This window comes from Madurella fahalii, assembly GCF_045866475.1.
Source record: "Madurella fahalii IFM 68171 DNA, scaffold_1, whole genome shotgun sequence".
Taxonomy (NCBI): domain Eukaryota; kingdom Fungi; phylum Ascomycota; class Sordariomycetes; order Sordariales; genus Madurella; species Madurella fahalii.
In genome coordinates, this window is record NW_027263971.1 from 182,737 (window position 1) to 208,540 (window position 25,804).

Sequence of the window (25,804 nt, forward strand, 5' to 3'; positions counted from 1 at the left end):
CTAATTAGAAGACTTCGCTTTGCGGTTAACGGGTCATATCGAACAGTTCTCCGATATTCGCAAAGACACCGCGCTCTCGTCTTCATTCTACCACCTGGGAAAAGATGGGCCAAAGCCAGGAACCATCCAACGATTCACAATTATCCAAAATATTCAAGAGGCCTTCCCTCCTTGTTTTGATGGGCATGCGAGTGTAGATGTGTGTTTCTGCACCATTTCACTAAATAGCACTGACGGCGCCAACGCCCAGCGGCACCATCTCCCGTAGGCGGGGGGTCGAGTGGGAGAAACAGACTACTAAACAAAGAGGTAACCGCACGAACGAGTCATCCAGCATGTAGCTACCTACACTGGGAAGGTTACCATTCCTGTTAAAACACCCCGAAACCCTGACAACTCCAGGACAAAACGTTGCGGAGCTGGGTTTGGGTCATGAGTTACCACAACCGCTGCATGCCACGATGTTGAGATATGTTCTTCTGAGGTATGTTGCCTTCCGATGGTTTCCTAATTTCATAGTAAACTGCATTTGCTACTGTGGATGCAATGGGCCTGGACTCACGCTCATCGCCAGATGCAGGACCTTTTCCCTCACTACACATCCCACGACTAAACCTTTCATGACTCATTTGGCCTTCGTGTTAGTATCCAGAACGCTCGTATACGGCCATCACGGGACGAAGGGATGTTGAATCTTGAATTATACATTCTAATTGAAGTACTAGTATTGTACAAAATGGTCATATACGCGCATGCGGCACCAGGCCACCGTCTCAACCTGAGTTGTCATTCCTATCCAAAATAATGCCCCCTGTGGATGGCATAACGACGTTACTGGCCTCCTTGGGCGGCGGAGAAGGTTGTGCTACCGGCTTCTGGACTGCTTCATCAATGTTGAGTCCCACAGCCGACAGCACCGTGGCGAGCCCAGAGAGAAGAAGGCCTATCACGACGATTAGATCCAAAACGTGGACGACCCACCAAAAGTGTTGGCGTCCGAGTGGGCACGTAGCGTATTCGGCCTTCCACTCCCAACTAGCCTCGTCAAACCAGATACTCAGAAGTCCAGCATTGCCGCCAAAATCACCCATCATACTCCGCACAGTGATTTCTCTGGCGCCCGGAAGCCCCTCCTGACCGACGATGCCCGCTGCTTTCGCCTGCCGCCAGCGCCTGACCTCCCACCCGCGCTCGTCTGGGTTGGCGGTCGTCTGGTTGATGTAGTGCCACGTATCGCAGCCCTCATGGTCGTGCCCGTTGAGGATGATACCACGCCTGCCACGGCCGCCCGCGGCGGCAGTTGTGTCGCCAGACATACCCAGAATACCCTCCAGGAATCCCTTGGAAGCGGCGGCGCTCAGCTGGTTCTGCTCCTTGAGCGTGCCGTCGTGGCCGTGGAAGTCGAAGAAGGGGTCGTCGACGCAGACGCCTTCAGGTTTGTACAGCGGGATGTGCGTTAGAACAACGGTGAACTGGCCCTTGAACTCAACGGCGGCGGCTGTGTTGATGACGGCGTTGATGAATGAGTACGTGTCGTCTTGCAGCTTGCTGGATGCGGCGGGCGTGTCGAGATTCATGTCGTTCAAGACCACAATGCGCAGCTCGGGAATCAGACGGTCCGAGTCTGGGTTTGGGTTCTTCTCGTCGTTGAATACGGCCCCAGCCATGGGCGAGTCAGCCAAGGGTAACTCGAAGCGGAGCTCGTAGTTGATTTTACCAAACGCGCGCTCGAATCTCTTGGCCCTGTCCTCGTTGATGTCCCCCGCGTAACCGATATCGTGGTTACCTACCACATTGATGATGCGACGGGACCAGGCGGTTGACTCGTTGAGCGGCCCACCGCCGAGATGGCCCGTCACGTCGTATTCGTCGGCTGGGTACGCGGCAACATCGTCCGGTACGCGCTCGGCACCCCGAAAGACGCGGTCCCAGTAGCGGCCGGCGCGACGGTAGAATTCCTTGTCGTCGACCCATTGACTCCCCAGCAGGTCACCGAGTACCGTGACGTGCGTCGGGCGCGTCCACCAACGCACGGTGCGGTAGATATGGGCAAGGTAGAAGTCATTACCGACGAGGTCGAGGCGCTTGCGCAGCGATTTGATCAAATGGAACGTGTCCTCGAGGAAGACGTCCACGAGATCGTGAAGACACCGTCGGATACGCAGTCTGAGAGACGAATGGCTCGACCGGAACGTCGCATGTCGAATGAAGCTCTTGAGGTGCGGCAACGTGCCGAGATAGTCGGTAGGGATCGACGTGTCGCCCTCGAGTTGTGGGTCGCCGAGAGCGAGCAGGCGGAACGGGGCGATCGGCCGGGAGGGAAGAAAGGTCGAATTTCCACCAGTGCCCGCGGCCAGGTGCCAATGCACCTTGGCTGTCTCGAGGAACGCTGCGCGGCCAGTGTCAGCCGAGGCGGCAGTAGCGTGGTTCTGGCCAGGCGGTAGTGGAAAGGCGCATGTGTTGAAGATCGGATAGAGGTACAGGTAGGCTGTCAGTGCTACCGACAGGGGAAGCAGCACTCGCAGGCCATTGCGAAGCAGCGCAGTGGGGGACAGGCGCGTCATCAAGAAGAGGGCATGGGGTGCCAAAAGTGGCCCTGCCGATGCGAAAAAAAGGAAAGGAAAGGAAAGACAGAGACCGGCCTTAATAAAAGATTGTAGGTGATAATTAGTGAAAACAGACTGGATGTTAACAACGCCGACGCCGAAAATTGCCAGTCCCTCCGGGGCCCCTGGATAGTGCTTGGCTGCATGAGGGTTAGGGTCTAAGCCCAACCATCCGGGTCGTTGCGAAATCAGCAGAGGTTAACGGCCTTGGAACGTTGAGTTACCACTGTTAGTATCATATGCAGCTACTCCTGGTTCGGGACCTCGTGATTTCTTGGTTCAACCCATACACAATGGTGCCACATGTTGCGGTGTTGGAAAATGGTGGTCCGGTGCCTAAGGGCTGGTTTCTCTCGGGCAGTTCATGTTTCTTGCTTCTCTCTCATCTCACTCACTCTTATCTTCTCGTTTGACTGTCGTTTCGATATGCCGGCCTAGCACGACAAGAGGCCATCGGTTAGCGCCAACATTGTCGGTACCTACAGCGCGCAGATCTTCAGGCTCCATTATCACATCGCTGTGCTTGCGGCCAAACCCACCCTAACCATCGTGGGTTTCGCAGATAATTTCATCCAGCGCCAGTACGTCTGCAACAAGGCGTGCCGCGCCGAATCGATGACAGGCGAGAGTGAAACCAAACCAAGGGGCAGACGATGCCCTAATTGGCCAGCAAGAGCCGCAGACGATCGAGTTTGACAGAGAAATTAAGCAGGTTCCATTTTCGGTGGAAGCGCACGGAGTGCTGGCACCCTGCACCGCTTACACTGGGAGATGCACATAAAACTTTGCCGGCGAAGCAGCCGCACAGTAGAGGTTCATCGATGCAAGACTAATATTGGTTCTCTCCTCCTCCTGTGTCTCCCCCGTGAGGTGGTAGCAATTAAGACACTGCGACTCTATCGCTGAAATACCTAGCATAGTTGTTGATAACAAAGCCCAACGAAAACGAGGTGATTATATATATACCATATCCGAGTCGCCAAGGACCAAGTTATCTCTGGACAAGGGGGGACATCGAGTAAACAGAAAAAGGGATAACGACCTCTTGTACTCCTTTGACTCCGAGTCCCCAACGCCGCCGCTCATCCTTTACCGAGTACAGAGGCCAAGGGATTATACTATACGGTTGGGATGGCCGAAATATTGAAACATTGTAACCATCAACATGCAAATGCATGCTAGACAAGAATAAAATGGGATCCTGGCGATGCCAGACTCAGGCTTAAAATGGCGGGAAAGCGAGAGGAAGAAGTTTAGGCACCGCTTGCGGCGCCAGTCCCGTCGAATAGTAGGAGCGGCCACTGTCCGGTGTGTGAAGTAGCGACGTTCCCGACACTCACAGCCTCTCCGCCTGTATTGACATCGCCGGGCCGTCCTGATCCTAGAGTGAGGAGAGCATTGGCGCTGTATCGGTCTTGGCTATCAGCAATGGCAGCTGTCCAGTCGTGCCATGTATTTGTAGACACCGGATTATGTGCAATGAGCTGAGGCTGCGACGGCCAATTCTCGGCCGCCTGTCCAGCAACGTGTTGTGTTGCTTGCGAGGCAAACGCGATGAGAGGGTTCTGTGCTGGAGTCGTTTGCTCGTTCGCAGTTGTGGTATTCGGTGCTGTTGCTGCTGTCACGGCCGACGCTGCTGTATAGAGATATTGCGAGCTATCTGCTGAGTCGACCGTGTTTGAAGCATTCACCGCGCCTCCGCTCTGGTGTGTGCCGACGCTACCTGTTGTTTGGTCGCTATATCCCAGAGACGGATACAGCGTGGCTGAGGCTGCTGTACCGGAGTCGTAATAGCTGTTGCCGTTTGCCGGGCCAGTGTTGCGTTGCTCACCGGCGGCTGGCGCTGTGCTCGGAGGTGCGAGGGGGTTATTTGGCTGCTGCTTGGCTTTCATGGACGCTTGCTGATACGGCGGCGATGTCTGCTGCTTGATAGGCGCTTGACTGGACGGTGTGCTAGGTTTGCGGCCCATGTCTTGCTCAATCCAGCTAATTGTCCGTTCAATGATGGTTCTGATATCAGCCGCAAGCCTGCCGCCGGTGCCTGTATTTGCGTTAATAACAGGGCAGGTCTGAAAGAAGTAATGCAGAAGTCTTACCGAGGAGGCGCCCAATTTCCTCAATAATGCTCAGCCACAAAGACATTTCCTCCCGGAGCGTGGAAATTTCCGACGCTGTTGTTTCATACCGCCTCTGCCAATGCGCCACGAGCGTTGAGAAGATGGCGGCGACGTACACTGCTAGCTGATACCACGTCGTGTCCAAGGATTTCACCTTGAGCAGCGATGCGACTACTTTGAGGAGCTTCCTTGCCACATCTTCGGTGATTCTGCTGTTCTCGGCGCAAAATTTGGGGTCGTCCGTCATACAAACCGAAGGGTGTCTGAGGCACAGAGTGAATTCGAGACAGATGGCCTGAGTGTAAAGAGCGAAGACTTGGCTTCCCGGCTGGCACTTCTCCACCCTGAGCTCGTCGGGTATGTTGGCCATTAGGTTTTGCATCGCCTCATCGAGCTTCTGAACGACTTCGACGTATATGCTGGGGTCCCGGCGAACGCTATAAATCTTGGAATACATCTCCATGTACAACGGCACGGATTTGAAACCCACCAGGCCGACGTGGTAGTTGCAATGGCCAATCTGTGAAGTATCCAGGATACCTTCTTCACCCAGCAGCTCGTCGTTGATGGCGATCGGGAAGTCGACGTCAATTTCCCCGAGGGAGATGGGCATAGGCCTGCCGAGGCGGCCGTTCAGGGTGCACATGACGCCCAGGATAGCCCACCAGACTCTTTTACGTACCTCGTTTTCTAGCGTCGTGCCGCCGCCCGGTATCTTGACGGCCCTGTGAAGGTTCAACTCGATCGCCTTCATCAAGGCAAAGTTGGCGATTGTTGATGAACAACCAGGTTTGGGAAAGTTGCGCGTGTGCGAGACGATCATAGCAAGGGCTTGGACTGCAGTCACTGTCTGCGAAATTGCGAGGTCGAAGAACTTGCTCAAGCTCCAGTGATAGTGTTTGTTGGACAGTTCGTTGAGCTGCGCGTGCTTCTCGGGCTCCTCCCGATTCCGGATGCCGTACTGAAAGTAGATAGTAGCGAAGACCATATGGACGATTACCAGTTCTGGTACCGATGGCTTGAAGCTCGGGTCATCGTAAATGCGCGTCAACTTTGGGAGGGATGGGGGGTTAGCGGTCGAGTCGGCGCAAGGTCGAGACACTTCGACTTACAAGCTGGTCAAAGGAGGGCTTGTGCAGAACCGGGAGGAACGGCGAGATCATCAGGAAATACCATTCGGCATATGTGAAGGCATCCAGCCTGGAAGGGAGCTCGACATTGCCCAAGGCCGGGTTGATGTTGAGCGTGGACTGGAGGAAGGCCATCACGGACTTGTTGTACAATGGCGAGCCGATGGGAGTTCCCGGGGGAGGCTCGTCCATATCAGGGGCATCAAAGGACGTTATGTCAATGGTGGTGCCCAGAATAGATAGCGTTGTTCCTTTGATGGAACTAAGGGGCGCGCTGTCCGAGGACACGCCCAGGTAGCTGTCGGTCGACCTGGGCTCGAGCAACGACCAGGGCGTATATCCGCTTGTGTCTGCCGGCGTCTTTGGCCGGCCGTTCTTGACCCACAGAAGGCCAACCTGGTGCCATTGATCTTTCGAAGACGAATTTTGGACGGGATTCCCTAGGGAATCAAATGCGGCACCAGGAGGATAGGTGGTGGTGTAGCCGGGCCACTGCCAAGGCCTCACTTCTACCCCGTTGCTCTTCAGTAGCTGCTCAAGCTCGCGGATATGGATGAGCATAGCGCCTTTCTCGCGTTCGAGCTGTTGCAGATAACCCCGGCGCTCCGTGCGGCCGGTGACGCGATCCGTCACATAACATTCGAGGTTCTGGTTGGCGCAGTGCGAGCAGCCTTCGGGGAGTGCATCGCAGCGAATTTTCCGGACCTGGAAAAACACAGCAATTGTCAGCACTTGAAGTTCGGAAGCTTTGGTTTGGAATCATTGCCTGGATAGCGGACGGATCACTGGCCGATAGGAAGCGAGGTCGCCGTGCAGACAACCAAGGGTGTACATACCTTGCACCGATCGCACGCCTGCCCGGTACGCGTGTACGACTGCAGCTTGCTCTTGACTACATTCGAAAAGTCTTCGGGCCCACGCTCGAGACGCGCTAGCTTCACCTTAGGCGCCGAAGCTCCGTCGGTTACGACATCGCCGGCGTCGCTTGGCCGCTTGGGCGGGCGGGCTTGAGGCATGGTGTTTCGGCGACCGGCAGCTCCCTGTGATATGGGGTGATGCTGTGCCGCGCCAACACGGGCGGCGACGAGGCGGACGGAAAGCCTTCAATTGTTGTCGCTGCGATGGTCCAACGCACAATGCGCAACGCGCGAGAGGCCGACCCGTGTTCTGCGTGCCTGGGTCGAGGATGCGATTCGAGACGGGTTTTGCCGTTGACGATGGATGGAAGGGATGGAGAATGCCGCGGCCCCGGACGCTCAGGGGCGATGGCATGACCCTGTTGCTGAGGTAGGGCCGCTAATTAATGAGTCGCGTCCAGAACGTCGGTATTTGCTGCCGCCCATAGCGGGCAGGCGAACATGGGTAAGGCGCGGTACCGCATCGGGAGCACAGTGTGCGTATGTATGAACAGTACAGGCTTGGCTCGGGTACAACCTGCGCCTCCGGGGCGGGTGGCAGGGGGAGCTGGAAAGTGGGGTGGGTGGCTGTCGATAGCAAAACTGCCGGATCACGACCTGCTCCATAGACGGTCTTGCGGCACGCTCTCGTCACAGGAAGGGTCTGAGACATAGAGCTTATTACATGTGTGCTTTTTCCCGAGGCACTCTCCAGCTTGCAAGCGTTAGACCAAAACTAATGTGCTCATAGTGGGACCCTTTTGAGCACAGTGAGCGAGGACGAATCCACCCGGACCTCATACCCCGCGCTACAACCTCCGTCGAACAAGTCCCTAGCGCACAAAGCAGTTTCCAATACAATCTGGCGAAAGATAACATATACCAAAGAATTTCCGTGAGAGCGAACGGAAACCAATCACTGAGAGACACCTTTTGCATCTGTTCTGCCAATGCAGCCTCCCATAAAGCAAGCTGGAAACGAGCAACCATAACCACAGAGCTACAACCCCACCTCCTGCCACACGGGACGCCCAACGCCCCCGCCCCAATCCAAGAACCGAGTACCTGAGGTGCATTATCTTGCTTTCGTAGTATCCTTCGCATACCACAAGATGGCTCTTGAAAAGCTCGACCTAGAACACGTACCACCAGTATACCGAGTCTACGCGGCCTTCTTCCGCGACGTAGCCAACACCGAGTTCCTCCACGCACAGCTCCTCTCACGAAACGGCGAGTTCGAGTATGCCTTTGTCGATGCCTCATCAGTCGCCTCCCGACTACATCTACTCTCAGCCGTCTACAACGCGCTTAATGTTTTGATCGATGGGTCACTGCGGACGCCCAACGTGCACTCAGAGATAGTAGTGTCGTTGAGCACAAATAACAATGTACTCCCCACGCTCTTCGTACATCCCGGAAATCCCTTTCTGCCCGGCAGCTCTAACTCTATTTTCCACTTCCACCAGATCGCAGATGCCTACCGAAGATGGGGCATCACGCCCGGCAAGACCAAAGACTTGATCGTGGTCAAGGTCGTCTCTCCCCTCTCCGCCCCGGAAGCTCAAACCCAGACTCCAGAAAGCATCTGGGCCCATTTAATGAAACACATAGAGGGAATACCAACGCCCCTAACGGACCCTGAGCTATCCCACGCTACCGACTGGTCAAAGGTACGCAAGTACTACCGGCTCAATGGCGTGCCGGCGCTGGAAAAATTGGGCGACGAGGAGGAGCGCCGGCGACAGATGGAGCGGCTCGTTATCATGGGCATGGCACTGCGGGGGCTTTGATAGGGATGGGCGAGGTCCACGGTGCTGAGTCGGGTTCGGGGATGGGTGTGGCTGTCAATATTCCCGAGCTCGCTTCGGGTAGGGTGACCGAGCACATAAAACTGGATCTAAATTTGGAGACTGGAATATTACAGTTCTAGCTGGCATGGTATGGTTAGCGCAGAGACACCACGGGCCGGGACTACACTGCTTCGAGAAGGGCTTAACCACCGGCCTCGTGTTGGGGCTATAGAGAGGGGCAGCTTTTAACCATCCGAGAGTTCTTGATCTGGGGCCGCGGGAGGACGGGATGTGGGTTGCAGGGCATCAGTCATGAACCATGTGAAAGAATAGTCATTATTCATGCCTCTATCAGAGTTCCATCTAGACGCCTACTAATCAACAATCAGACCGAAGTCTATTAAGGGAACAGGTGCATTCCATGGTAGTCACGTCCTCCTCCCTCGCATCCAACGGCACCCCGCCATGCACCCTCAGTTCGTGAGACCGAACACATTCTTAATCCTCCTTACCAACTCCGAGCGCATTGCATCACGTCCAGCGCGCGTGCGCTGCACAGCATCACGGTTCTCGTGTGCCCGGCGTAGCAGGTACTTCATGCACTCGCCCGTCGATCCCCAAACGAGATACTTATAAGCATTCGCTTTCATCACCGTCTTTTTGGTAGCAACCAACTCGCAGCTGACCTCGTCCGCCATGCCCTGTAGTTGGGCGAAGGCCACCTCGGTATTGACATCGCTCTCAGAAAGAATGGCCTGCGCCTTGAGCACGGAGTCTCGGTTGTGAGTAGCTAGCACCAGGTTCACGTTGGGGAACGCGGCCGTTTTGCATCCGTCTTGCGGACGGAGCGGTGCGCTCCATTGCCGCCGCAACAAAGCCTCGGCGACCCCGTCATAGGCCGCATCGGTGTCGGCCTTGGTGTCATGAATTAGGTTCCGAGGATCAGAACCCAGGTATGCGCCGCGGACGAGCTTGACACCAAGCGTAAACCCTCCTTCAGAGGCGGCGGCGAGATGTCGGCTCAATGTCGCAGGTGTCGCCTTTAGATATGCCTGGTACGTCCCGTAAATAACGGCGCGATCGGGAGTGTTGTACTTGCGCATGAACTCGAGCGTCCAGCCGTCAATACCTGGCTGGAAGGCCTGTTGCTCGGCATCGAAAAGGAGACGCACACCACGGGATGCAGCGAGCTGGCAGATGCCATCGATGGCGGTTGCCAAAGCCTCGGACGGCGGAAGGCGCCTGGAAAGGGCGTACAGAGCCTGTCGTCCAGCGCCAGTAAATTTGAGTGCGACAAAGTCACCGGGCGATGCAAGCAGAACCGTCTCCATCGTCCCCGTCGCCCAAGGGTCTACCTCGGTCCTCACACATTCGTCGGCAACAGCGCCAGAACCGCAGGATTCAAGACCCGCAGCTTGTGCCTCGGTAAGCACCACTTCTTTCGCATAACCTAGGATGACACCACCAAAACCAATCCTCTTGAGCGATTGGATCGTCTGCCGTACCTCGGACGCATTCTCACCAGCGCAGAATTGGGCGTAGAAAGTCTTTTTTAGGACGTAGCGCAGAAGCGGGTTCTTATCGGGGTCGAGGGCCGGGTTGGTGGTGTTGGCTAAAACCGACATGGTGGCCAATGATGGCGGGAGAAGAAGGGGTGAGGAAGAGATGGTTGTCGTCATCAGAGAACGAAGGATGGTGGACAGCGGCAAAACAGCCAACGGCGCTGGCCGCGCCATTCTGTTCGTTTGTTCGTCTGGGACAGCTGATGGTGGTATGTCAACGGCACCATGCAACGTGATATTCCCAGAGGGTGATGACTGGTTGGTCGATGAGTGCAGGGACCGTGTGGATGCCGTCCTCGCCGTAACCAGGGCGATTAGGCGCGAATATGAGGGAGAGGTTTGAGAGGCAGCGGCCAAATAGAAAACTGCAGGTGAAGCCGCAAGGACTGATCTTGTCCTCGCCCTGAGGGCTGCCGGAAGGATGCCGGGTAGTGGCCGCGAAGGTATGGGTGCCATGGCACTCGATGACCACCGCAGCGGTTTTTCTTATTCCTGTTGTGTTTTGCCGTGCAGTGTCGAGGGTAGTACAGGTGCTGAGCGCAAGACCACGACGATGGGGGTAAATAAAAAACGCAGGAGGTGTACTACCTATGAGCTTGGGAACGAGACTCAGTGGGAGGCTTCATGACGGGCATTGGCCTCAATTGGGACCTAGAAACTAGCAGATATAGCCCGATGACGAGCTGCCCCGCGGACATTGCTTCCCGGTATCGCAATCTGCCGGGACTAGAACATGCCAGAACCCACCAATCCGCGAGAGATGGCGGCAGGAGCCGATTCGCCGTTGTGCGTCCGGACATGCCTTTGTCAAGGTTGGTTGATGCAGGCGATGATGTTATCGCTGGTCTCCTTATCTAATCTCCAGTGGGAACTTCGCAAAGGCCGCAGATAGCCGTGGCTGTGGGGAAAGGGCCGCCTGCCGGCATCGCAGGTGCAGCCCCACGAAAGGAATCGAAAGCTCAGAGCAAGATCAAAGCGGGGCCTGCCAAGCGAATTTGCGTAGCGCTGGAGCAGCTTCCCGTGAATCATGCTTTCTCAATGGCGCTATAGCCGGAATCAGGGGCCAGCGGCAACCGGGCCCGAGACTTCTCGGTCGAGCAGTCGGCGGCTTAAGAGCATCGACCGTTTGGCGACAACGCTCTGAAGCAACGCAACCCCCGTCTTGTAGGATTAAGCGGGGACGTAGTGCGGTTGATATCGGCGCTGGGTTGTTGATTGACGAGCCGGAATGGTCACGCGGGCATTTCGATATTGCTGGGGTGCCTCTCATCGTCAAGCGCGGTTCGCCGTCCATGCCAATGCAGGGCGGGGAGAAAGTCTCTTGCGCTTTATGGAGATGCAGCTCGCAGGAAAGACACGTAGGGCGGTCCACCGGGGCAGATAAAGAGCGAATAGGACCGGGTCAAGTCGTCGAGGGGGCATTCGCCTATTGGCTTCTCGGCTGCTCCTGTCGTGGTGAGCCCACTTGGTATTTGATCCAGTCGACATAGCCAATGCGGCGTCCTCTTGCCACACCCAAGAGGTCCTGAAGCCCTCCATATACGAGTCCAGCAACAAGGGCGGCCTTAGTAGTTCGAGCGGTCATGGGCAACGAGAAATTATCTGCAGCGTTGTCACAGGTGTCAGCAATGGACTAAAGGACCTGCAAAGCTGGAGAATGAGAAGTGCGTACTCCAATAGCTAAACCCCCCTGCTACAGTGACGCAAGATGTGACCGTGTTGAAGAGGTCGGCCGTTCGACGATACGAATCGAACATCTGCTCTATCGCAAACATGGCCGTGCTCCAGAAACAAATTCTGAATCCCATCTTGAGGCCTTCACGTATTCCACCATAGGCAACCTGATAGTTCTTGCTTTTGTGGTAGAGGAACCAGCCGGTCGTGGTTGTGGGCAGTTTGTGCGCATGTTCGGCTCGGAATCGTAGCCCAGCCACCTTGCCCCCCTGGGCAGTTCCTAACGTGAACCCGGCGAGGAAAGACAGCGTGGAGGCCATCGGAAGTCGAATGCCAGGCGGTATGGAAAGCCGAGAGTCGCGGTAGAGACGCTCAATCTCTGCTTTGGTCAGCGGGGCTCCCGGTCCATGCGCAAGCCGCGACGGCGTCCTGTCGTCTCCCGAAGCCATCGTACTCTCTAATCTACCCAGTCAACGTAGTAGGTCGAACGGAATACAGGACGAGCGGTTCCGAAGAAGCGAAAAAAAAGATACCAAAAAAAAAGCCAATGAAGACGTCAAAGCGGGGTCATCAGAACCGCATCGTGCACAGTCGTCCGTCGTGTCCAGCCCATCTCATGTCGGACTGCGATGCCTGAAAATGATCGAGGCAGAAATCTCAGATGGTCCAAGCTCCAGCTTAGTGTGCACTATTTGTGAGCTCCCGACCCCACTAAGTGCTACAGTACACTTGGCACAGGGACCTCCCTCCAGGATTCAATGCCCCGCAGAACTCGGCGATTCAGCCTTGGCAGAGCCTTGAAGTTGTTTCTAACGGAACCTCGCATGATGCACCAGCAAGAACCTGAAGACCTACGTGAATTGACCAAAAAGACGCAGTTCGTGCGTCCCTTTCAGCCGAATATCGTTCCGAATCAGACCGTGATACGCGCAAAATGGTATGACTCTTCCGGCCCTCATCACAACCGCTGGATATGGTGGCGGTAGTTGCATTCCCTCTCGCTGACAGTCTCTTGTAGCCTCGAAACTCGCACAACCCCGTCGACGACCCCAAGATCACCATCCGTCTGAAGCATGGCATTCACACGATCTTTCTATTTGTGATGCCTGACTGGCCGTTCTCTCGCGTCACCACCGAGCTTCTTGCGATCCTCCGAGACCGCTACCCCAGCGGCCTAACCACTTCGAACCCTCGAGCGCCTATAACGACGATACCAGCCGGTGACCGCGATGTCAAGATGGCCTACGCACTCCCAAAGAATCCCAACGACTTATCTGAAGGTTGGAAGAATCTCAAGACTCAGACCACCGACACGGTAGCCGACAAAGAGGTCACAGATATGTGCGCTCTCGCATTTGCACTGTTGGATCCCGACATGGATGAATCCGACGCCGAATTTGATGTGGAATGCCCAATGCTGGGCGGCGAAGAACAACCTTAAGGAATCGAGTTTTCCTTGGTGTGCTAGGTTTCGCATACGTAAAGGTTTACAGGGCGTTAGGAACAGTGATACCCAGGAAGCATGGCAGTTTTGCGAAGACGCATGTCACCACACACCACACTTCTTCCTCGGAGTTACGTTCTCTAATCTTGGCGTACGAGTGTTTGCTACGATTCCTAGGAAGCGATGGAGTGAGATTTCTTGAGTGTTCACTGATAGAACAAGCTGTTCCACGTTGACGGCCGAACTGGCGTGAGGTCAGAGTTGGGGCGTCGAGGACGAAGCCTCATATGATTGCCATCGCCAAGTTCAACTAAACTCCATTGAAGTCCCATCTCCAAGTCAGGAGGGAAAAAATAGCAAAGGCATTCAGCGTGCACATAATAGGATGCACTGCTTATTGTTGCAATTCTCACCCACACTCGGTACGGAATCTCCTCAGATCGGGTTACCATTAATTTGGAAAGGTAACCGGCCGAGCTCTAAATCCAAGGGGGATGAAATGGGTTAGACCAAGCCGAGTCCTCTGTGCTGTTAAGTTCGATGGTCACCAGAATCACACTGGAAGACGCGGGACTGGGCCGACGCATCAACAACTTGCCCACCAGGTTGTGTAGTGTAGCGGTTAGCACTTTGGATTTTGAAGAGGTTGTCTCTCCTTCCAACAACCCCGGTTCGAACCCGGGCACGACCTCATTTTTGTCTTTCTTTTTGGCAGTCAGCGGTTCAACGATCGCCGACCGGGTCTTTGTGATTACGCCCCGCCTCACGGTGCAATTGGAGGCTATTACAGAGCGAATGTCCAAGCGCCTTGTGTAGACATCTTCCAATCCTGAATACTAGGTGGTTCCTTGGGGTGGGTGCAGTGCTTCTAGAGGGGCGTCGTTACGAGGAAGGTCATTAATATACATATACTAGAAGTCTATCTGCGTTACATAGGAAGCAAGTTGGTCCGGAAGTCGTCTTAGGGGTATGCTTATATACAATCACCCAGGATCCCCAGGTTCTGATGCTAGGCACCAGTAGTATGACTGATGTATCATCACACAAGTACTCTTTTTGCCTTGTTAGTCTCTCATTCCCCATAACAGAATGGCAGGCTCGCATGAGACTCACCACCAACTCTGGATTAATTATTCTCTCAGCACCAGCTGCAGGCTTGGCAGGGAAGACTGAGTGAGCCTGACGAAGAATGAGAACAGCGTTTTCCATGTCAAATATCCCTAAATAGAAGACCACGATCCCAGTCAACCTGAATAATAAGAACCCTCATTCGAAATGCATTTAATTTCCCTTGCAAAAGTATTGTGTGATATCTTGCCCAGATATGACATAACATTAAGTTGGACGTTCTGTGATGTGACTTGCCTAGTGCCACTCTTTAATGCTGCAGTAGTATGCTTCTGATATTCTCGACTGGCACGTAACTTTAACAGGTATAATAGCTTCCATTTGCACCAGTTCTCCAAGGCTGGCGCCAGAGCTAGCTAAATGATCTCATAAAGGTTTATAAGAAGTTTGCGTTCCGTCGACTTTGCCGTGAACGACATATATTTCTATACATTACGAGCGAAGGATTAGTATCTGAACACAGATTTGACCTTCATATTGACGGTAGGAGAAAACAGGTCAACTTCGCTAATTGCTGTCTTCAACGCAAAGGGGCCCAGTTGCGGAGAGAGAGAAGTTGGCCGGAACGACCCAAGTGGCACTGCGGACTCTAAAGATCCCACCCCCAATACCGCCATCTAAACAGCGCCACTTATATAAATTAAGTGAGCAACTTAGGTGCCCATCCCAACTGCCGGGAGCCGCCGTCAAAGACTACAAAGGCGGCCTTCAGTGCTACATCTCCAAAGATCGGGAACCCAATATCCGTATCTGGTTGAATCCCCCCATAACAGGTATCCCCTAGCGAGTCCGCCGGTGCGTAATTGACGTACTCGCCGGGCACTGTTATTGCAGCACCCTCGCCACCGACGCCAAAGCTAAAATCGGGTGGTGTCTCACTGCATGGAAAGACATACCCGCCTTCTTCGGAGCTGTACTCGGCACCGCTAATCTGTGAGTAATAGGCTGAGACCACTGAGCTCGGAAGTATCAGCAGAGAAGCACCCGTATCTGCGATGCCCTTGATTGCGGTGCTCTTAAATGGCCCCGAACCAATCGCATAACCCGACGACGTCCATCCCCAATAGCCTTTGCTACTGTCGACGGGGACGTACGTGACATTGTCCGTGTAAGCGCTTGGGTCGACGTAACCAAAGTTGTACCGGCCAGCTAAGCACATCATGGATTATCAGTCTAACGATCAATCGAAACAGGGTCATGCCTAGCCACACTTACGGGCACCGGCTTTCAGGTCGACGGTGAATACAGGACTATCAAGATTGGACATAACATTCTCGAAAAGGTTTTTTGGCGAGCTGGCTTCACTGTGTTGAGGCTGCCAAAGCCGAGGCCGAGCAGGCCGTCCAGGTTTGCTTCGTTTCTGAGTTTGGCGGAGACGTTCGTGGCAGATTCAACCGCCTGTGATGAGGCAGTCAGGCCACCGATAGTGACCGTGTCAAGGTAGACATCGCCGCTCGCCCCGCTGCCATCGCCATACCGGATCCACCACGTGTAGCCTTGTAATTTCTCAGTTGTGGAACTTTTGCTGGGATCGTAGACGGTTTGGCCATTGACCTGGTTCCTAGGAGTCTCGGTACTAAGCACCCAGAGATCACTGGAGCCCGTGTCAAAGTCAAGATTGAGCACTTGGGAAGGAGTACCAATCGAAACCGGCGTCAAGTACGCGGCATCGTTGGCTTCTGGCGTTGTGATCTCACTGCCCGTCAACCTCCTCCCCAGAATCCTGGCCACAGCCGCTGCAAGGCCGTTCGGGAGTGGCACGCCGTACTTGCGGTAGATTTTGGCCAGTGCGACTGGGCCACTGCGGACAAAGTTTGGGTTGCGAACTTGCTTCACTGAAACGGTGCCCGGCTGTTCTGGGTTGGCAATTTCGTAAGAGGGGGGCAAGACATTGGGCAGAACCGCGACCGCGAATGCTGTTGTAGCGATAACCAGTCCAGGTTGCATATTTGCTGCGGAGGATTCAACACACCATCGATTGTTGGCTGGCAAAGGTAAATCCGAAGGAGATTGGAAAATCTGACGATGAACTGGATAACACCGGCCTGTCAACCGCGGTCCAGCGAGGCTTGCAAACTGTATGCGCTTGTAATCGGACTTTGTTCTGACACTGCGGGATTCGGTCAGCATGTTGGGTTATCTCCTGTGCGTTCCTCCCTGGCTGGGTTTAATGCAGGGACCTAAGGCAAGAGCGGATGGGGGTTGTGTCCGGCCTTTCAGTCGTGCAATCGTGTTAATGAGCGACAAGTGTGACTTCTGACATGGCAAACCTGGCCGTACTTTGGTAACGAGTATCCATTGTTCCGAGCCTACTTGATATTGAGCAAGCACCATCCGGCCACCCGCAACCATCAGTGTCACCCCTAGTGATAGGTGGCGCGGTACACTTCCAGAATGACAAGAACTACAGGAGATAAATGGACCGACATTGCGCTACGGGGCGTTGGAGACGACCGAAGCCGGCATGTTGGGCGGAGCGGGCTCCCCGAATTGTCCGTTCCCGTGATGGGATGCTCTGCCTCTCTCTCATCCAACCCGTTCCACGTCATGCTGCAAGCCTGTCTCTTCCGTTGCGTAGGATGAAATGATCCCGTTCCAAACGCGCTTAATATCTGGGTTAGAGTAACCCTAAGCGCCTGGGGCACTACCCCCGGATTTCATCCATATCTAAGACGTTTGTTAATGTCAATCTGCCTTACATGAGAAGCAGAGCGTTCAGTTCGGGACTGTAGGTACCGCTGGGATTCGGATTCTCTGACGGGAAAGTGAACAGCAGAAGACAGCAGTCTGTTGTAGAGGGTGAGAGAGGGCTTACACAAAGTTTACCGTTCATGGTTTTGACAACTATGAACCCTAGGAGGCAACCTATCAGAGAGGTTCATTAAGCACTATGAAAACTGGACCCCACATTTATGTTTGCTCAAGGTAGGAGGCTTGGTCTGTCTATATAGTCAGTGTAGGTACCTTCACAATGATGGTGTGTGTAGAACACTCTCAGACTCGGAACAGGGTCGGTTCTCGGTATTAACACTGATGTGTTTCTCAGACGATTGCTCATTCCGTTAGCCAGTCGTCCCACACTGCGATTCTGCAGTTCTTCCGTACAACTTCGCATGCGGTTGGGCACTGGTTTGATTCCTGGTATTAGTTTCGTTTCTCGAGACATATGAAAAACATAGCGTATTAGTGCTCAGATCGCTTTTGGACACATTGTAATGTTTTGTAGTGTATGTTTACATCAAAGCCTCCATACCATAATCTGGGATGACAATCTGAGTGGTAGAATGCTCAGGCACAAGGACAAGGTAATTAGTCGCGCCGAATCTCTTAAGCCTTGACCCTCGATTATGCAAACACTTACCAACGAATATTGCTTCCGTCAGGATTTCTTCCGGCGTCGGTCTGATATGACTAAGGTGTCGAACGCACTAAGTATGGGTGATGTTGGGTAGGCGAGAGACCCTGGGAATGCAACCCGACAACATTTTGGAACGGGAATTTTAGCACAAGCACGCTGTTGCAGGAACGGCAGGAGACAAGCTTTTCGGTCTTGGCGATGCTAGTGTTGTGGGGATCCACCGCCGCGTGTTGCATGGGCTCAGATCGATACACGACACGTGCTTCGGGTATCGTATCGAGAAATTGACAGCGGTTCTGCGTTGCGTTCGCACTGTACGTTTACTTGTAAGAAACTCGGAAAAGAAAAAATAAAGAAAAAAAGAAAAAGAAAAAATATTCCTTCACTTCTCTTCACCTTGCTTTGCGGGGGCATTCCACTTGATTGCTCACATTGGACGATGCAATGTACTGGTTTGGTCGGTTGGTTGGTTGGTGGGCGGGTTAGCGGCCAAAGCCTGGATTGGAAGGTGCCTAAGTACGTTTGGTAGCAGACGGATGCCATTGTGTTGGGCCAGGCATTACTCGGCAATAACAGACGGAGCTGAATATCCCCTCGCAACAAAGACCAATCAGACGCCACAGCATGCCCAGCACAGATTTGCGGGCAGGACATTGATTGTGTTTGCTTAAGCTGTAATTATCGCCGGTTCAGAATGGGGTGTAGATCGTCCCAGTTAGCTCCTCACATTGAACCACGCAACGGCCTTTAGGGATGTTGACTGAAGTTGCGCAGAGGTAAGGTAGTACGGCAGCTTACCTAGTCGTCCGCTCCTACGGGTTAAGTTGGTCGTAAGTTGCGGGACGATCCAAAATGATGCCATTTTACTCAAGGGTAAAAACTGGGGACCTCGGTTCGGTTCCATGCAGTTGGATCTAACATAGTTTCCCGCTGTTCCTGCGTGGCGGCCGGTGTTTCTGAACCGTGGATTCGTTGGCCAAGTTCCAGGGGACCAGCCAATATCGTCAGATGTGGGTGTTTGGTCGTGTTGTCCATGCGTGACTGTCTGCAGGCACCTTTACATGTGACATTGGCACAACAAGGTCCAGTAAACCTCGAAGGGAGGCACCTGCCTGTTCTACCTGTGGGTACTGCGACTAAGGTTTTTTTAGCTAAAATGGTCTAAGAGAAAGCTGGGGAGAGTGGGTGTCTAGGATCCAAGATGTTGAAACGGGCGGTACGCACTGGCAATGGGAACCGAACAATCGAAGGCGCGGCATATCGTGGCAAACTTGGAACTGCCCGTCTTGTTGACACCTCCTAACTGTGGACTATCCGACCCACCATCATGGTACTCCGCCACAGGCAGCATCTGTGAGGTGATCGAACATCCGCCGGATTCCTGTTGTTGCGCGGTTGGAGTCCGCGCCCTTGGAATCACAGTAGGTATGGAACTGTTCACGGGTGCTATCAGGGCAGTTCGGAAGCGACGTCCAGGCCGATTGCGGTGGGTGTGTTCCACGTTTCGGTGGGCCATGGACCGGGCTTGTTTCACCAAAAGCGGGGTCCTCCGAAAAGCCAAGTTCCTGCTACTCTCGGCATGGTGCTTCTGCAGGCCGAAGACGTCAACCTGCCTTGTCCAATACCAACTACGTTATTTCCAGCACATGTAAGCGAGTGGCCAATAAAATCTGTGTGTGACCATGTCGCCTCTGGTCTCGCCAAACCACAAGTGGTGTTACGTTGTCTACATTAATTAGATAGTATGCCCAGAATTACCGTATCTGTTCGGTCCTCCCGCGTCCCGCACCCGATCCTTAAACGACCCAAAAGACCTAGACCTTTACCGCGAACTTAACACAGCCTTGAAAAAGTCATGTGTAGGGGTTGCCACTTCCCCATGCCATCCAGCTGCTCGGTGGCTCGGGCCGGAGACAGTGCCGTTTGGCATGCGCATAGTTGGTGTTTTGCGCACCGTGCTGAGCCTCGGGGCATACAGGCTAAAGCACCCCACATACGCACTTTTCAGATCGGCAGACGGCCCATGCATCACATCTCTCGCGATCCCCAATTTTCCGCTTTAAACGGTGGTTATCGACCTGCCTAATGCGGCGTGCCTCTCGTTCCGGCGAATCAACCGACCGCCGTGTCCATGGGAGGGGCGCCCTTGGCCGGGCGTTGGATAACGCCAATTGCCCTTCACCTGGCCTCCCTCCACATCTGATTTGATGGTTGCATGCCTAGCGAGACCTCGGCAGGAGGGTTCCATTCCTTATCATGGGTCAGCGGCAGCGCAAAAGGTGGAACGCTTTGCCCCCAGTGGCGAGCGCAAAAGGAGCAGGCCAGAACACATTCTGCTTTCGGTTCGGCCTGGTGGTTGCACCAAGCGAGCCAAGCACACGCGGCAGGGCAACCGTTGGTTCGGACACGGCCGGCGTACCTGTACATACATACTCGGAGCGGGTGGGCACACGACGTTAAATACGCACGGCGAACCACTGTCCCGCTGTCCTGAACTTCTCTCCGCCCCGTCCTAACGTCAACGCACCCATCTTATACCGCCCCCGTCAACCCAGGACGGGAGTCCCTTCCTGGTGGTCTAGTCCAGTCAGAGACTCAGCACAGAAGCGCCGCGCCATGGACGAAAAGCAGGCGTTGCAGGCCAATGCGGCCGCCGGGACGGTCCATCCGTTCTCCGAGAGCCAGCCGCCCATTGAGAACACGGCGGATCTCAAGGAGCAGAACGTGGAGATTGAGAAGACCGGAACCGAGGAGGAGGGAGTCGAAGAGGATCTCTACCGACCGTTACTCATGGACGCTGAGATACCCCCCGAGGGCAACCCCCTAACCGTTAGGGCCGTCGTTGTCGGCTGCATCTTGGGTTCGTTGGTTTGCGCCTCCAACTTGTATCTTGGTGTGTTTATTCCCGGTTCTCTGCACGTATGTAAAGGCAACAGGGCTAATGTCAATGGCAGGTCTGAAGACAGGTTTCACCTTCAGTGCTAATATGTTTGGCGCCATCTTTGGTTACGGCATCTTGAAGTTCCTGGAGAAGTCGGGTGGAAAGATCCCCATCATCGGCGGCGTCTTCGGGCCTCAAGAGAACTCGATCGTCCAGGCAGCAGCAACGGGCGCCGGCGGCACCGGCGGCATCTTTGTTGCCGGTATCCCCGCGATGTACCGCCTTGGTGTCATGGGCGAGGGCCACACGCCCATGGACGATATCGGTGCCATCTTCACCATCACTCTCGTCGCTTCCTTCATCGGCCTTTTCTACGTGACGCCGCTTCGCAAGTTCTTCATTATCCAGGTCGCCCGCGAGCTGAAGCTCATGTTCCCCACGCCGACCGCCGTCGCCTTAACTATCCGCTCCATGCATGCTGGCGCCGCGGGCAGCATCGACGCCGTGAAGAAGCTCAAGTGTCTCATGATCTCCTTCGTCGGCGCCTTGGTCCACCGGGTCACGTCTTACTACGCCATTGGCATCCTCTATGACTGGCACATTTTCACCTGGATCCACATCTGGAGTGGCTACACCAGCTGGGCGCTGAATATTGAGTCTTGGGGCTGGTATTTTGAGTGGACGCCGGCATTCATTGGCTCGGGAATCCTGATCGGTCTGAACCCCGCCATCTCCATGTTTGCCGGCTCCGTGATGGCCTGGGCTATCATCGGCCCTGCCCTGGTGCACTATGGCGAGTGCATTGGCATCCAGCTCGCACCCGATGACCCCCAGTGGGATTCCTACTATTCGTTCGCTTCCCTCAGCAATCTCGGCCAGGTGACGCCCTCCCCTCGGTACTGGCTGCTCTGGCCCGGCGTCATGGTCATGGTTTGTTCGTCCATGGCTGAGCTATTTGTTCAGTACAAGGCGATCTGGACCGGTGTCAAGTCGCTTTGGAACCAAGCCTGCAGTGGCATCAATGATTCCATCACTGCGCGTGGCAAGTCCAGCGCCTTCTTCGCCAAACACGGTGCCCCCATGGTCAAGGCCGAGAACCAGGTCGAGGACCCCTTCCCGCCGGAGCAGCAGGTCAAGGACTGGATGTGGCTACTGGGTCTAGTCGCCACGCTGGTTATCGGCATGCTCGTCTTCCACTTCCAGTGGGAGATGCATCCGGGCCTGACGATCCTCGCCATCGTTCTCGCCTTCCTTTTCTCATTCCTCGCCATCCAAATCGGCGCAGTCACCGACACCACCCCGCTCACGGCCGCCGCCAAGGCATCGCAGCTCATCTTTGGTGCTGCCACGTCGAACCAAGGTTACACTGTTCAGCACGCCCAGAAACTCAATCTGGTGGCTGGCAGTCTTGCGTCGGGCGGTGCTGACATCGCCACAGCGCTAGTGAGTGACTTCAGGACCGGTTTCTTGGTCGGTACTTCCCCAGTCAAGCAGTGGATTGCCCAGGCCATCGGGAGCTTCGTCTCGGTATGGCTTGGCCCGGGATTGTTTGTGCTTTTCACCACAGCCTACCCTTGCATTTGGAGGGTTGAATCCGAGAGTCAGCAATGCCCTTTCTTGGTTCCGTCCGTGTCGGCTTGGGCCGCCGTCGCACAGGCGGTTACGGACCCCAATGTCCAAATCCCCCTAAAGAGTGGCATCTTTGCCATCGTGATGGGCGTCTTCTCCATCATCCAGGTCGTGTTCCGCCACTTCTACCTGGTGGGTGAGCGCGAAAAGTATCGTAAGTGGCTGCCCAACTGGGGCGCCATCGCTCTGTCCTGGGTTATTCCCGCCCCCGTCTTCGCCAATGCTGCCCTTCTCGGGGCCATCATTGCCGCAGTCTGGAGGAAGTGGAATATGAGAACCTGGGATATCTATGGCTATGCCGTTGCCGCTGGTGAGTTTTATTTCCGTTTATCGTGGCTGCTCTCCAGAGCCCCCCTTGACTAACCATGATCTGTGTGCAGGTTTCATTGCTGGCGAGGGTCTCGGCGGTGTGGTCGGTGCCGTTCTTACCCTTGCAAATGTCGACGGTTATACCAAGGGTACCATGATTGCCTGCCCACTGAATTCGTGCTAGTCACGCCACGGTCGTCGCGCGGTATGGTCCGGCTCGCCTGGCAAAGAGCCAGAAGATGGGCCGCCAGTCTGTTTGACGGGATATGTGCTCACGCGCCACGATACTCCTTTGGTTTTCAGTCTGTTCCAGCGGTTAGCAATGATACCTCAGATACCAACGACACACTTGGGGCTTGATGCCCGTTAATCACCAGCTATTCTCCCACGTCCCTTCTTGCTGTCAATCGGTGTGCATGATCGTCCGAGCCCCTCCAGGCCCGGTCCCCACCGAAACCATTGATCCTGATCATGTTGACTGGTATTTCATCGACAATCTAGCGTGCCATGCAAGCCAAAACGAGACGCACTATAAGCACCATTAGGAGTGTCAGGAGGAAAGAGTATCAAGGACTCGTAGCCCGGGACATGTAAAGCGCTAGTCAAAACAGGACTGCTACAGTCCGCTACCCAGTAATTAACCAATAATGGGAAATGGTATTCCCAAGAACGTCCACGTTAACTACCATCGGAAATCTAGATGTGAAGAGCGCTAGCATGATCTTTTACTACTGTCTTCTACGCAACCTTGGTCTCGCGCACTTGGGCGGTCTCCTTGGAGTCCTCGTCGGCGGCCAGCGACTTGGCAGGCGCGTCGGTGACGCCGAACAGCCTATCCATGGCCTCGAGCGAGATACCTTTTGTCTCGGGCACGCAGAACCAGACGAAGAAAAACATGGCGAAGCAGAAGCTACCAAAGATGAGGTATGTCCTGTCATGGATGGGTTAGGTTCCATTCATTATCATAGACGGAAGGGCCGGTTCCTGGGCAACTACTCACCCGTACCCGTCGCTTCCCACCGTCACGAGCATGGTTGGCACAGCGCGGGCAACGACAAAGTTGAAGAGCCACTGGGTGGCCGCGGCATAGGCCACGTTCAGGGAGCGCAGACGTGCTGTGGGGATCTCGCTCGCGTAGATCCAGCAGGCTGGGCCCCAGCCGAATTGGAAGAACCTATGTCAATGGTTAGAGCTGTGCCCCATCGTCTAGATTATGCCTTTTGTGGTGTAATGGTATCAATACTTACGCAGCAAAGAGGAAGATGGACACGAGCGCAAAGTAGCCCGCCGCCGGCACGCTCTCGCCGGGCTTGGGCGGCGCGATGCGCACGTACAGACCAATGTAGAACATGGCAAGGCCCTGGGCAATCGAGGTCCACAGCAAGCTGCGGCGGCGGCCGAGCGAGTCGGCCATGAAAAGCAGGAAGCAGATGCAGCTGGTCACCTTAACGATGCCGTAGATGCCCGTGCTGAACAGGCTGGTCGAGGTACCCGTCAGGCCGAGGTTCTGGAAGATGGTTGGGGCGTACGTGTTGATGGCGTTGGTGCCCGTCATCTGCTGGCAGATCATGAGGATGATGCTGATGAGGGCGCGCTTGCGGTTACCGGCAATGGTCCACATCTCGCGCTGCAGGTTCCAGAAGGTAGCGTCGCCGATGAGGCGGCGCTCATGTTCGAGCTGGTCGACAATCTCCTGGAACTCTTCCTGGACGTAGGGGTGCGTCGGAGGCAAGTTCCGGATGCGCGATAACACTCTCTTGGTGTCTTCCCATCGGTCCTGGCGCGCCAGCCACCGAGGCGACTCTTGACAAAGCAACATGCAGCAGCAGAGTAGCACGGCTGGGAGGGCCTGGATGGAGAGAGGGAAGATGTACATCATCCTGCCCGAAAAGTGGATGCTGACGGAATAGTTGATCCAAAAAGCGATCATGCCGCCCGTCACGATGAAGAGCTGGTACAAGCCAGTGAGCAGGCCGCGGATGGCGCGCGGCGCGTTCTCGGAGACGTAGATCGGGTTGATAGTACTAGCGGCGCCGACGCCGACGCCGGCCAGGAAACGTCCGGCATACATGGGCCCCAGATTGCCGCTGGAGGCGGCCTGCATGATGACGCCCAGCATGATGACCACCGAGACGCCGATGAGGCACCACTTGCGGCCGAGGCGGTCTGTCAGCGGCGAGGCGAGCAAGGCGCCGAGGAAGCAGCCCGCCTGAAGGGTCGAGACGATGTTGGCAGACAGATTGGCGGATGCGGGGGACTTTGGATCTCCGAGATTAAAGTCTTCGATAAAGGGTGGTAAGACAATGACGCCTCCGATGACCGACGAGTCCCATCCGAATGACATTGCGCCGAAGCACGCCTAGCCAGAACCCAGGTCAGCGTTCAGGAGTAGACAGTACTCATCATGGCCATCTGCAACTCACCGAGCAAGCAAGTAAGTACACGCGCCAGCCGTAGATCTCGGACGGATCCGAGGCCATGGCCTCGTTCCGCACGATTTTCCGCAATATTCTCGTCGACAGCGACATGTTGGGATGTCTTGCCGGTCTAAAGTCTTACGTCGGTGCAGGACAGAGGAAATCTTTTGGCCTCAAACTGGGGGCTCAGGGACTAAGACCATGGAAAAGGTTCCAAGGTGCCGCAGGTCGGGGGTGAGAGATCAGCGGCAGCGTCCCAGATTGCCTTTTGTAGTTGCACTGCATCTCACTTACTGAGATACGTTTGCGCTTCCCTTTCGCATACTCGCACCTGATTGGGGAGCCGCGCCAGGCCCCGGGTAGTACCCCATGGTCGCTTACCCCTTGTGATAGTGTAGTAGGGTCAACTGTTGTTTTCAAACAAAGGCCGATGGATTGGTACTGCATCGGGGTATGAGCACGGGACGGTAACAGTACAAAGTGACGTTCCTGTTTGAAAGTAACAACGATGGCGCTTAACACGGACTCACTCCAGGGCAGCGATCCATTTCCCCTTTTTTTCCACCAAGAGGAGGCGATGACAGCACTGGCAGGGGGCTGACATGCACAATGACAACGGTCTGTTGGTCCGTTGCCAAGGCGGCTTGCTGTGGACATACCTGGTAGTAACCTTAAGGTGGTTAACTAACACCGACGGGAGCGGGAACTCGGCCTGGCCATCCTGACTGAGTTCCCGCCAACTGTATAAAGTACGTGCTTTTCGCAATCCTGCGTCTAAACATGCTGCTTATCCCATGATTCATTTGGATGCAATGCCGATTAGTATGGGACTCCCGTCCTGGGACATAGACACGGACAGTGGC

General features: G+C 54.9%; 9 protein-coding genes and 1 non-coding gene across 10 annotated transcripts; 4 read left to right on the forward strand and 6 right to left on the reverse strand.

The window, feature by feature from the left end:
* Positions 1–773: 773 nt before the first annotated feature.
* MFIFM68171_00037 (Calcineurin-like phosphoesterase domain-containing protein) lies at positions 774–2,564 on the reverse strand (the record flags this gene model as incomplete). Its single annotated transcript, XM_071055459.1, has 1 exon — positions 774–2,564. One exon carries the CDS (start codon positions 2,562–2,564, stop codon positions 774–776), a length of 1,791 nt encoding a protein of 596 aa, XP_070911560.1.
* Positions 2,565–3,859: 1,295 nt separating this feature from the next.
* Positions 3,860–6,869, reverse strand: MFIFM68171_00038 (Transcriptional activator acu-15; the record flags this gene model as incomplete). The annotated part of the gene is made up of 4 exons (XM_071055460.1): positions 3,860–4,647; positions 4,703–5,774; positions 5,836–6,558; positions 6,690–6,869. 4 exons carry the CDS (start codon positions 6,867–6,869, stop codon positions 3,860–3,862), a joined length of 2,763 nt encoding a protein of 920 aa, XP_070911561.1.
* A 992-nt stretch (positions 6,870–7,861) lies between these two features.
* Positions 7,862–8,539, forward strand: MFIFM68171_00039 (EKC/KEOPS complex subunit CGI121; the record flags this gene model as incomplete). Its single annotated transcript, XM_071055461.1, has 2 exons — positions 7,862–8,137; positions 8,216–8,539. The coding sequence occupies 2 exons, from the start codon at positions 7,862–7,864 to the stop codon at positions 8,537–8,539; spliced, it is 600 nt and encodes a 199-aa protein (XP_070911562.1).
* Positions 8,540–9,012: 473 nt separating this feature from the next.
* PUT1 (proline dehydrogenase) lies at positions 9,013–10,275 on the reverse strand (the record flags this gene model as incomplete). Its single annotated transcript, XM_071055462.1, has 1 exon — positions 9,013–10,275. The coding sequence occupies one exon, from the start codon at positions 10,273–10,275 to the stop codon at positions 9,013–9,015; it is 1,263 nt and encodes a 420-aa protein (XP_070911563.1).
* Positions 10,276–11,527: 1,252 nt separating this feature from the next.
* On the reverse strand, positions 11,528–12,224 carry MFIFM68171_00041 (Mitochondrial import inner membrane translocase subunit TIM22; the record flags this gene model as incomplete). Its single annotated transcript, XM_071055463.1, has 2 exons — positions 11,528–11,703; positions 11,774–12,224. The coding sequence occupies 2 exons, from the start codon at positions 12,222–12,224 to the stop codon at positions 11,528–11,530; spliced, it is 627 nt and encodes a 208-aa protein (XP_070911564.1).
* Positions 12,225–12,877: 653 nt separating this feature from the next.
* Positions 12,878–13,216, forward strand: MFIFM68171_00042 (CRAL-TRIO domain-containing protein; the record flags this gene model as incomplete). The annotated part of the gene is made up of 1 exon (XM_071055464.1): positions 12,878–13,216. The coding sequence occupies one exon, from the start codon at positions 12,878–12,880 to the stop codon at positions 13,214–13,216; it is 339 nt and encodes a 112-aa protein (XP_070911565.1).
* A 607-nt stretch (positions 13,217–13,823) lies between these two features.
* Positions 13,824–13,910, forward strand: MFIFM68171_t1. Its single transcript is given in 2 exon segments — positions 13,824–13,860; positions 13,876–13,910. It is a non-coding gene; the product is annotated as a tRNA-Gln (tRNA).
* A 1,077-nt stretch (positions 13,911–14,987) lies between these two features.
* Positions 14,988–16,294, reverse strand: MFIFM68171_00043 (Endothiapepsin; the record flags this gene model as incomplete). The annotated part of the gene is made up of 3 exons (XM_071055465.1): positions 14,988–15,496; positions 15,563–15,597; positions 15,825–16,294. 3 exons carry the CDS (start codon positions 16,292–16,294, stop codon positions 14,988–14,990), a joined length of 1,014 nt encoding a protein of 337 aa, XP_070911566.1.
* Positions 16,295–20,321: 4,027 nt separating this feature from the next.
* On the forward strand, positions 20,322–22,708 carry MFIFM68171_00044 (Metal-nicotianamine transporter YSL2; the record flags this gene model as incomplete). The annotated part of the gene is made up of 3 exons (XM_071055466.1): positions 20,322–20,598; positions 20,660–22,525; positions 22,596–22,708. 3 exons carry the CDS (start codon positions 20,322–20,324, stop codon positions 22,706–22,708), a joined length of 2,256 nt encoding a protein of 751 aa, XP_070911567.1.
* Positions 22,709–23,262: 554 nt separating this feature from the next.
* On the reverse strand, positions 23,263–25,052 carry MFIFM68171_00045 (MFS sugar transporter-like protein; the record flags this gene model as incomplete). The annotated part of the gene is made up of 4 exons (XM_071055467.1): positions 23,263–23,455; positions 23,525–23,698; positions 23,772–24,883; positions 24,948–25,052. The coding sequence occupies 4 exons, from the start codon at positions 25,050–25,052 to the stop codon at positions 23,263–23,265; spliced, it is 1,584 nt and encodes a 527-aa protein (XP_070911568.1).
* Positions 25,053–25,804: the final 752 nt, after the last annotated feature.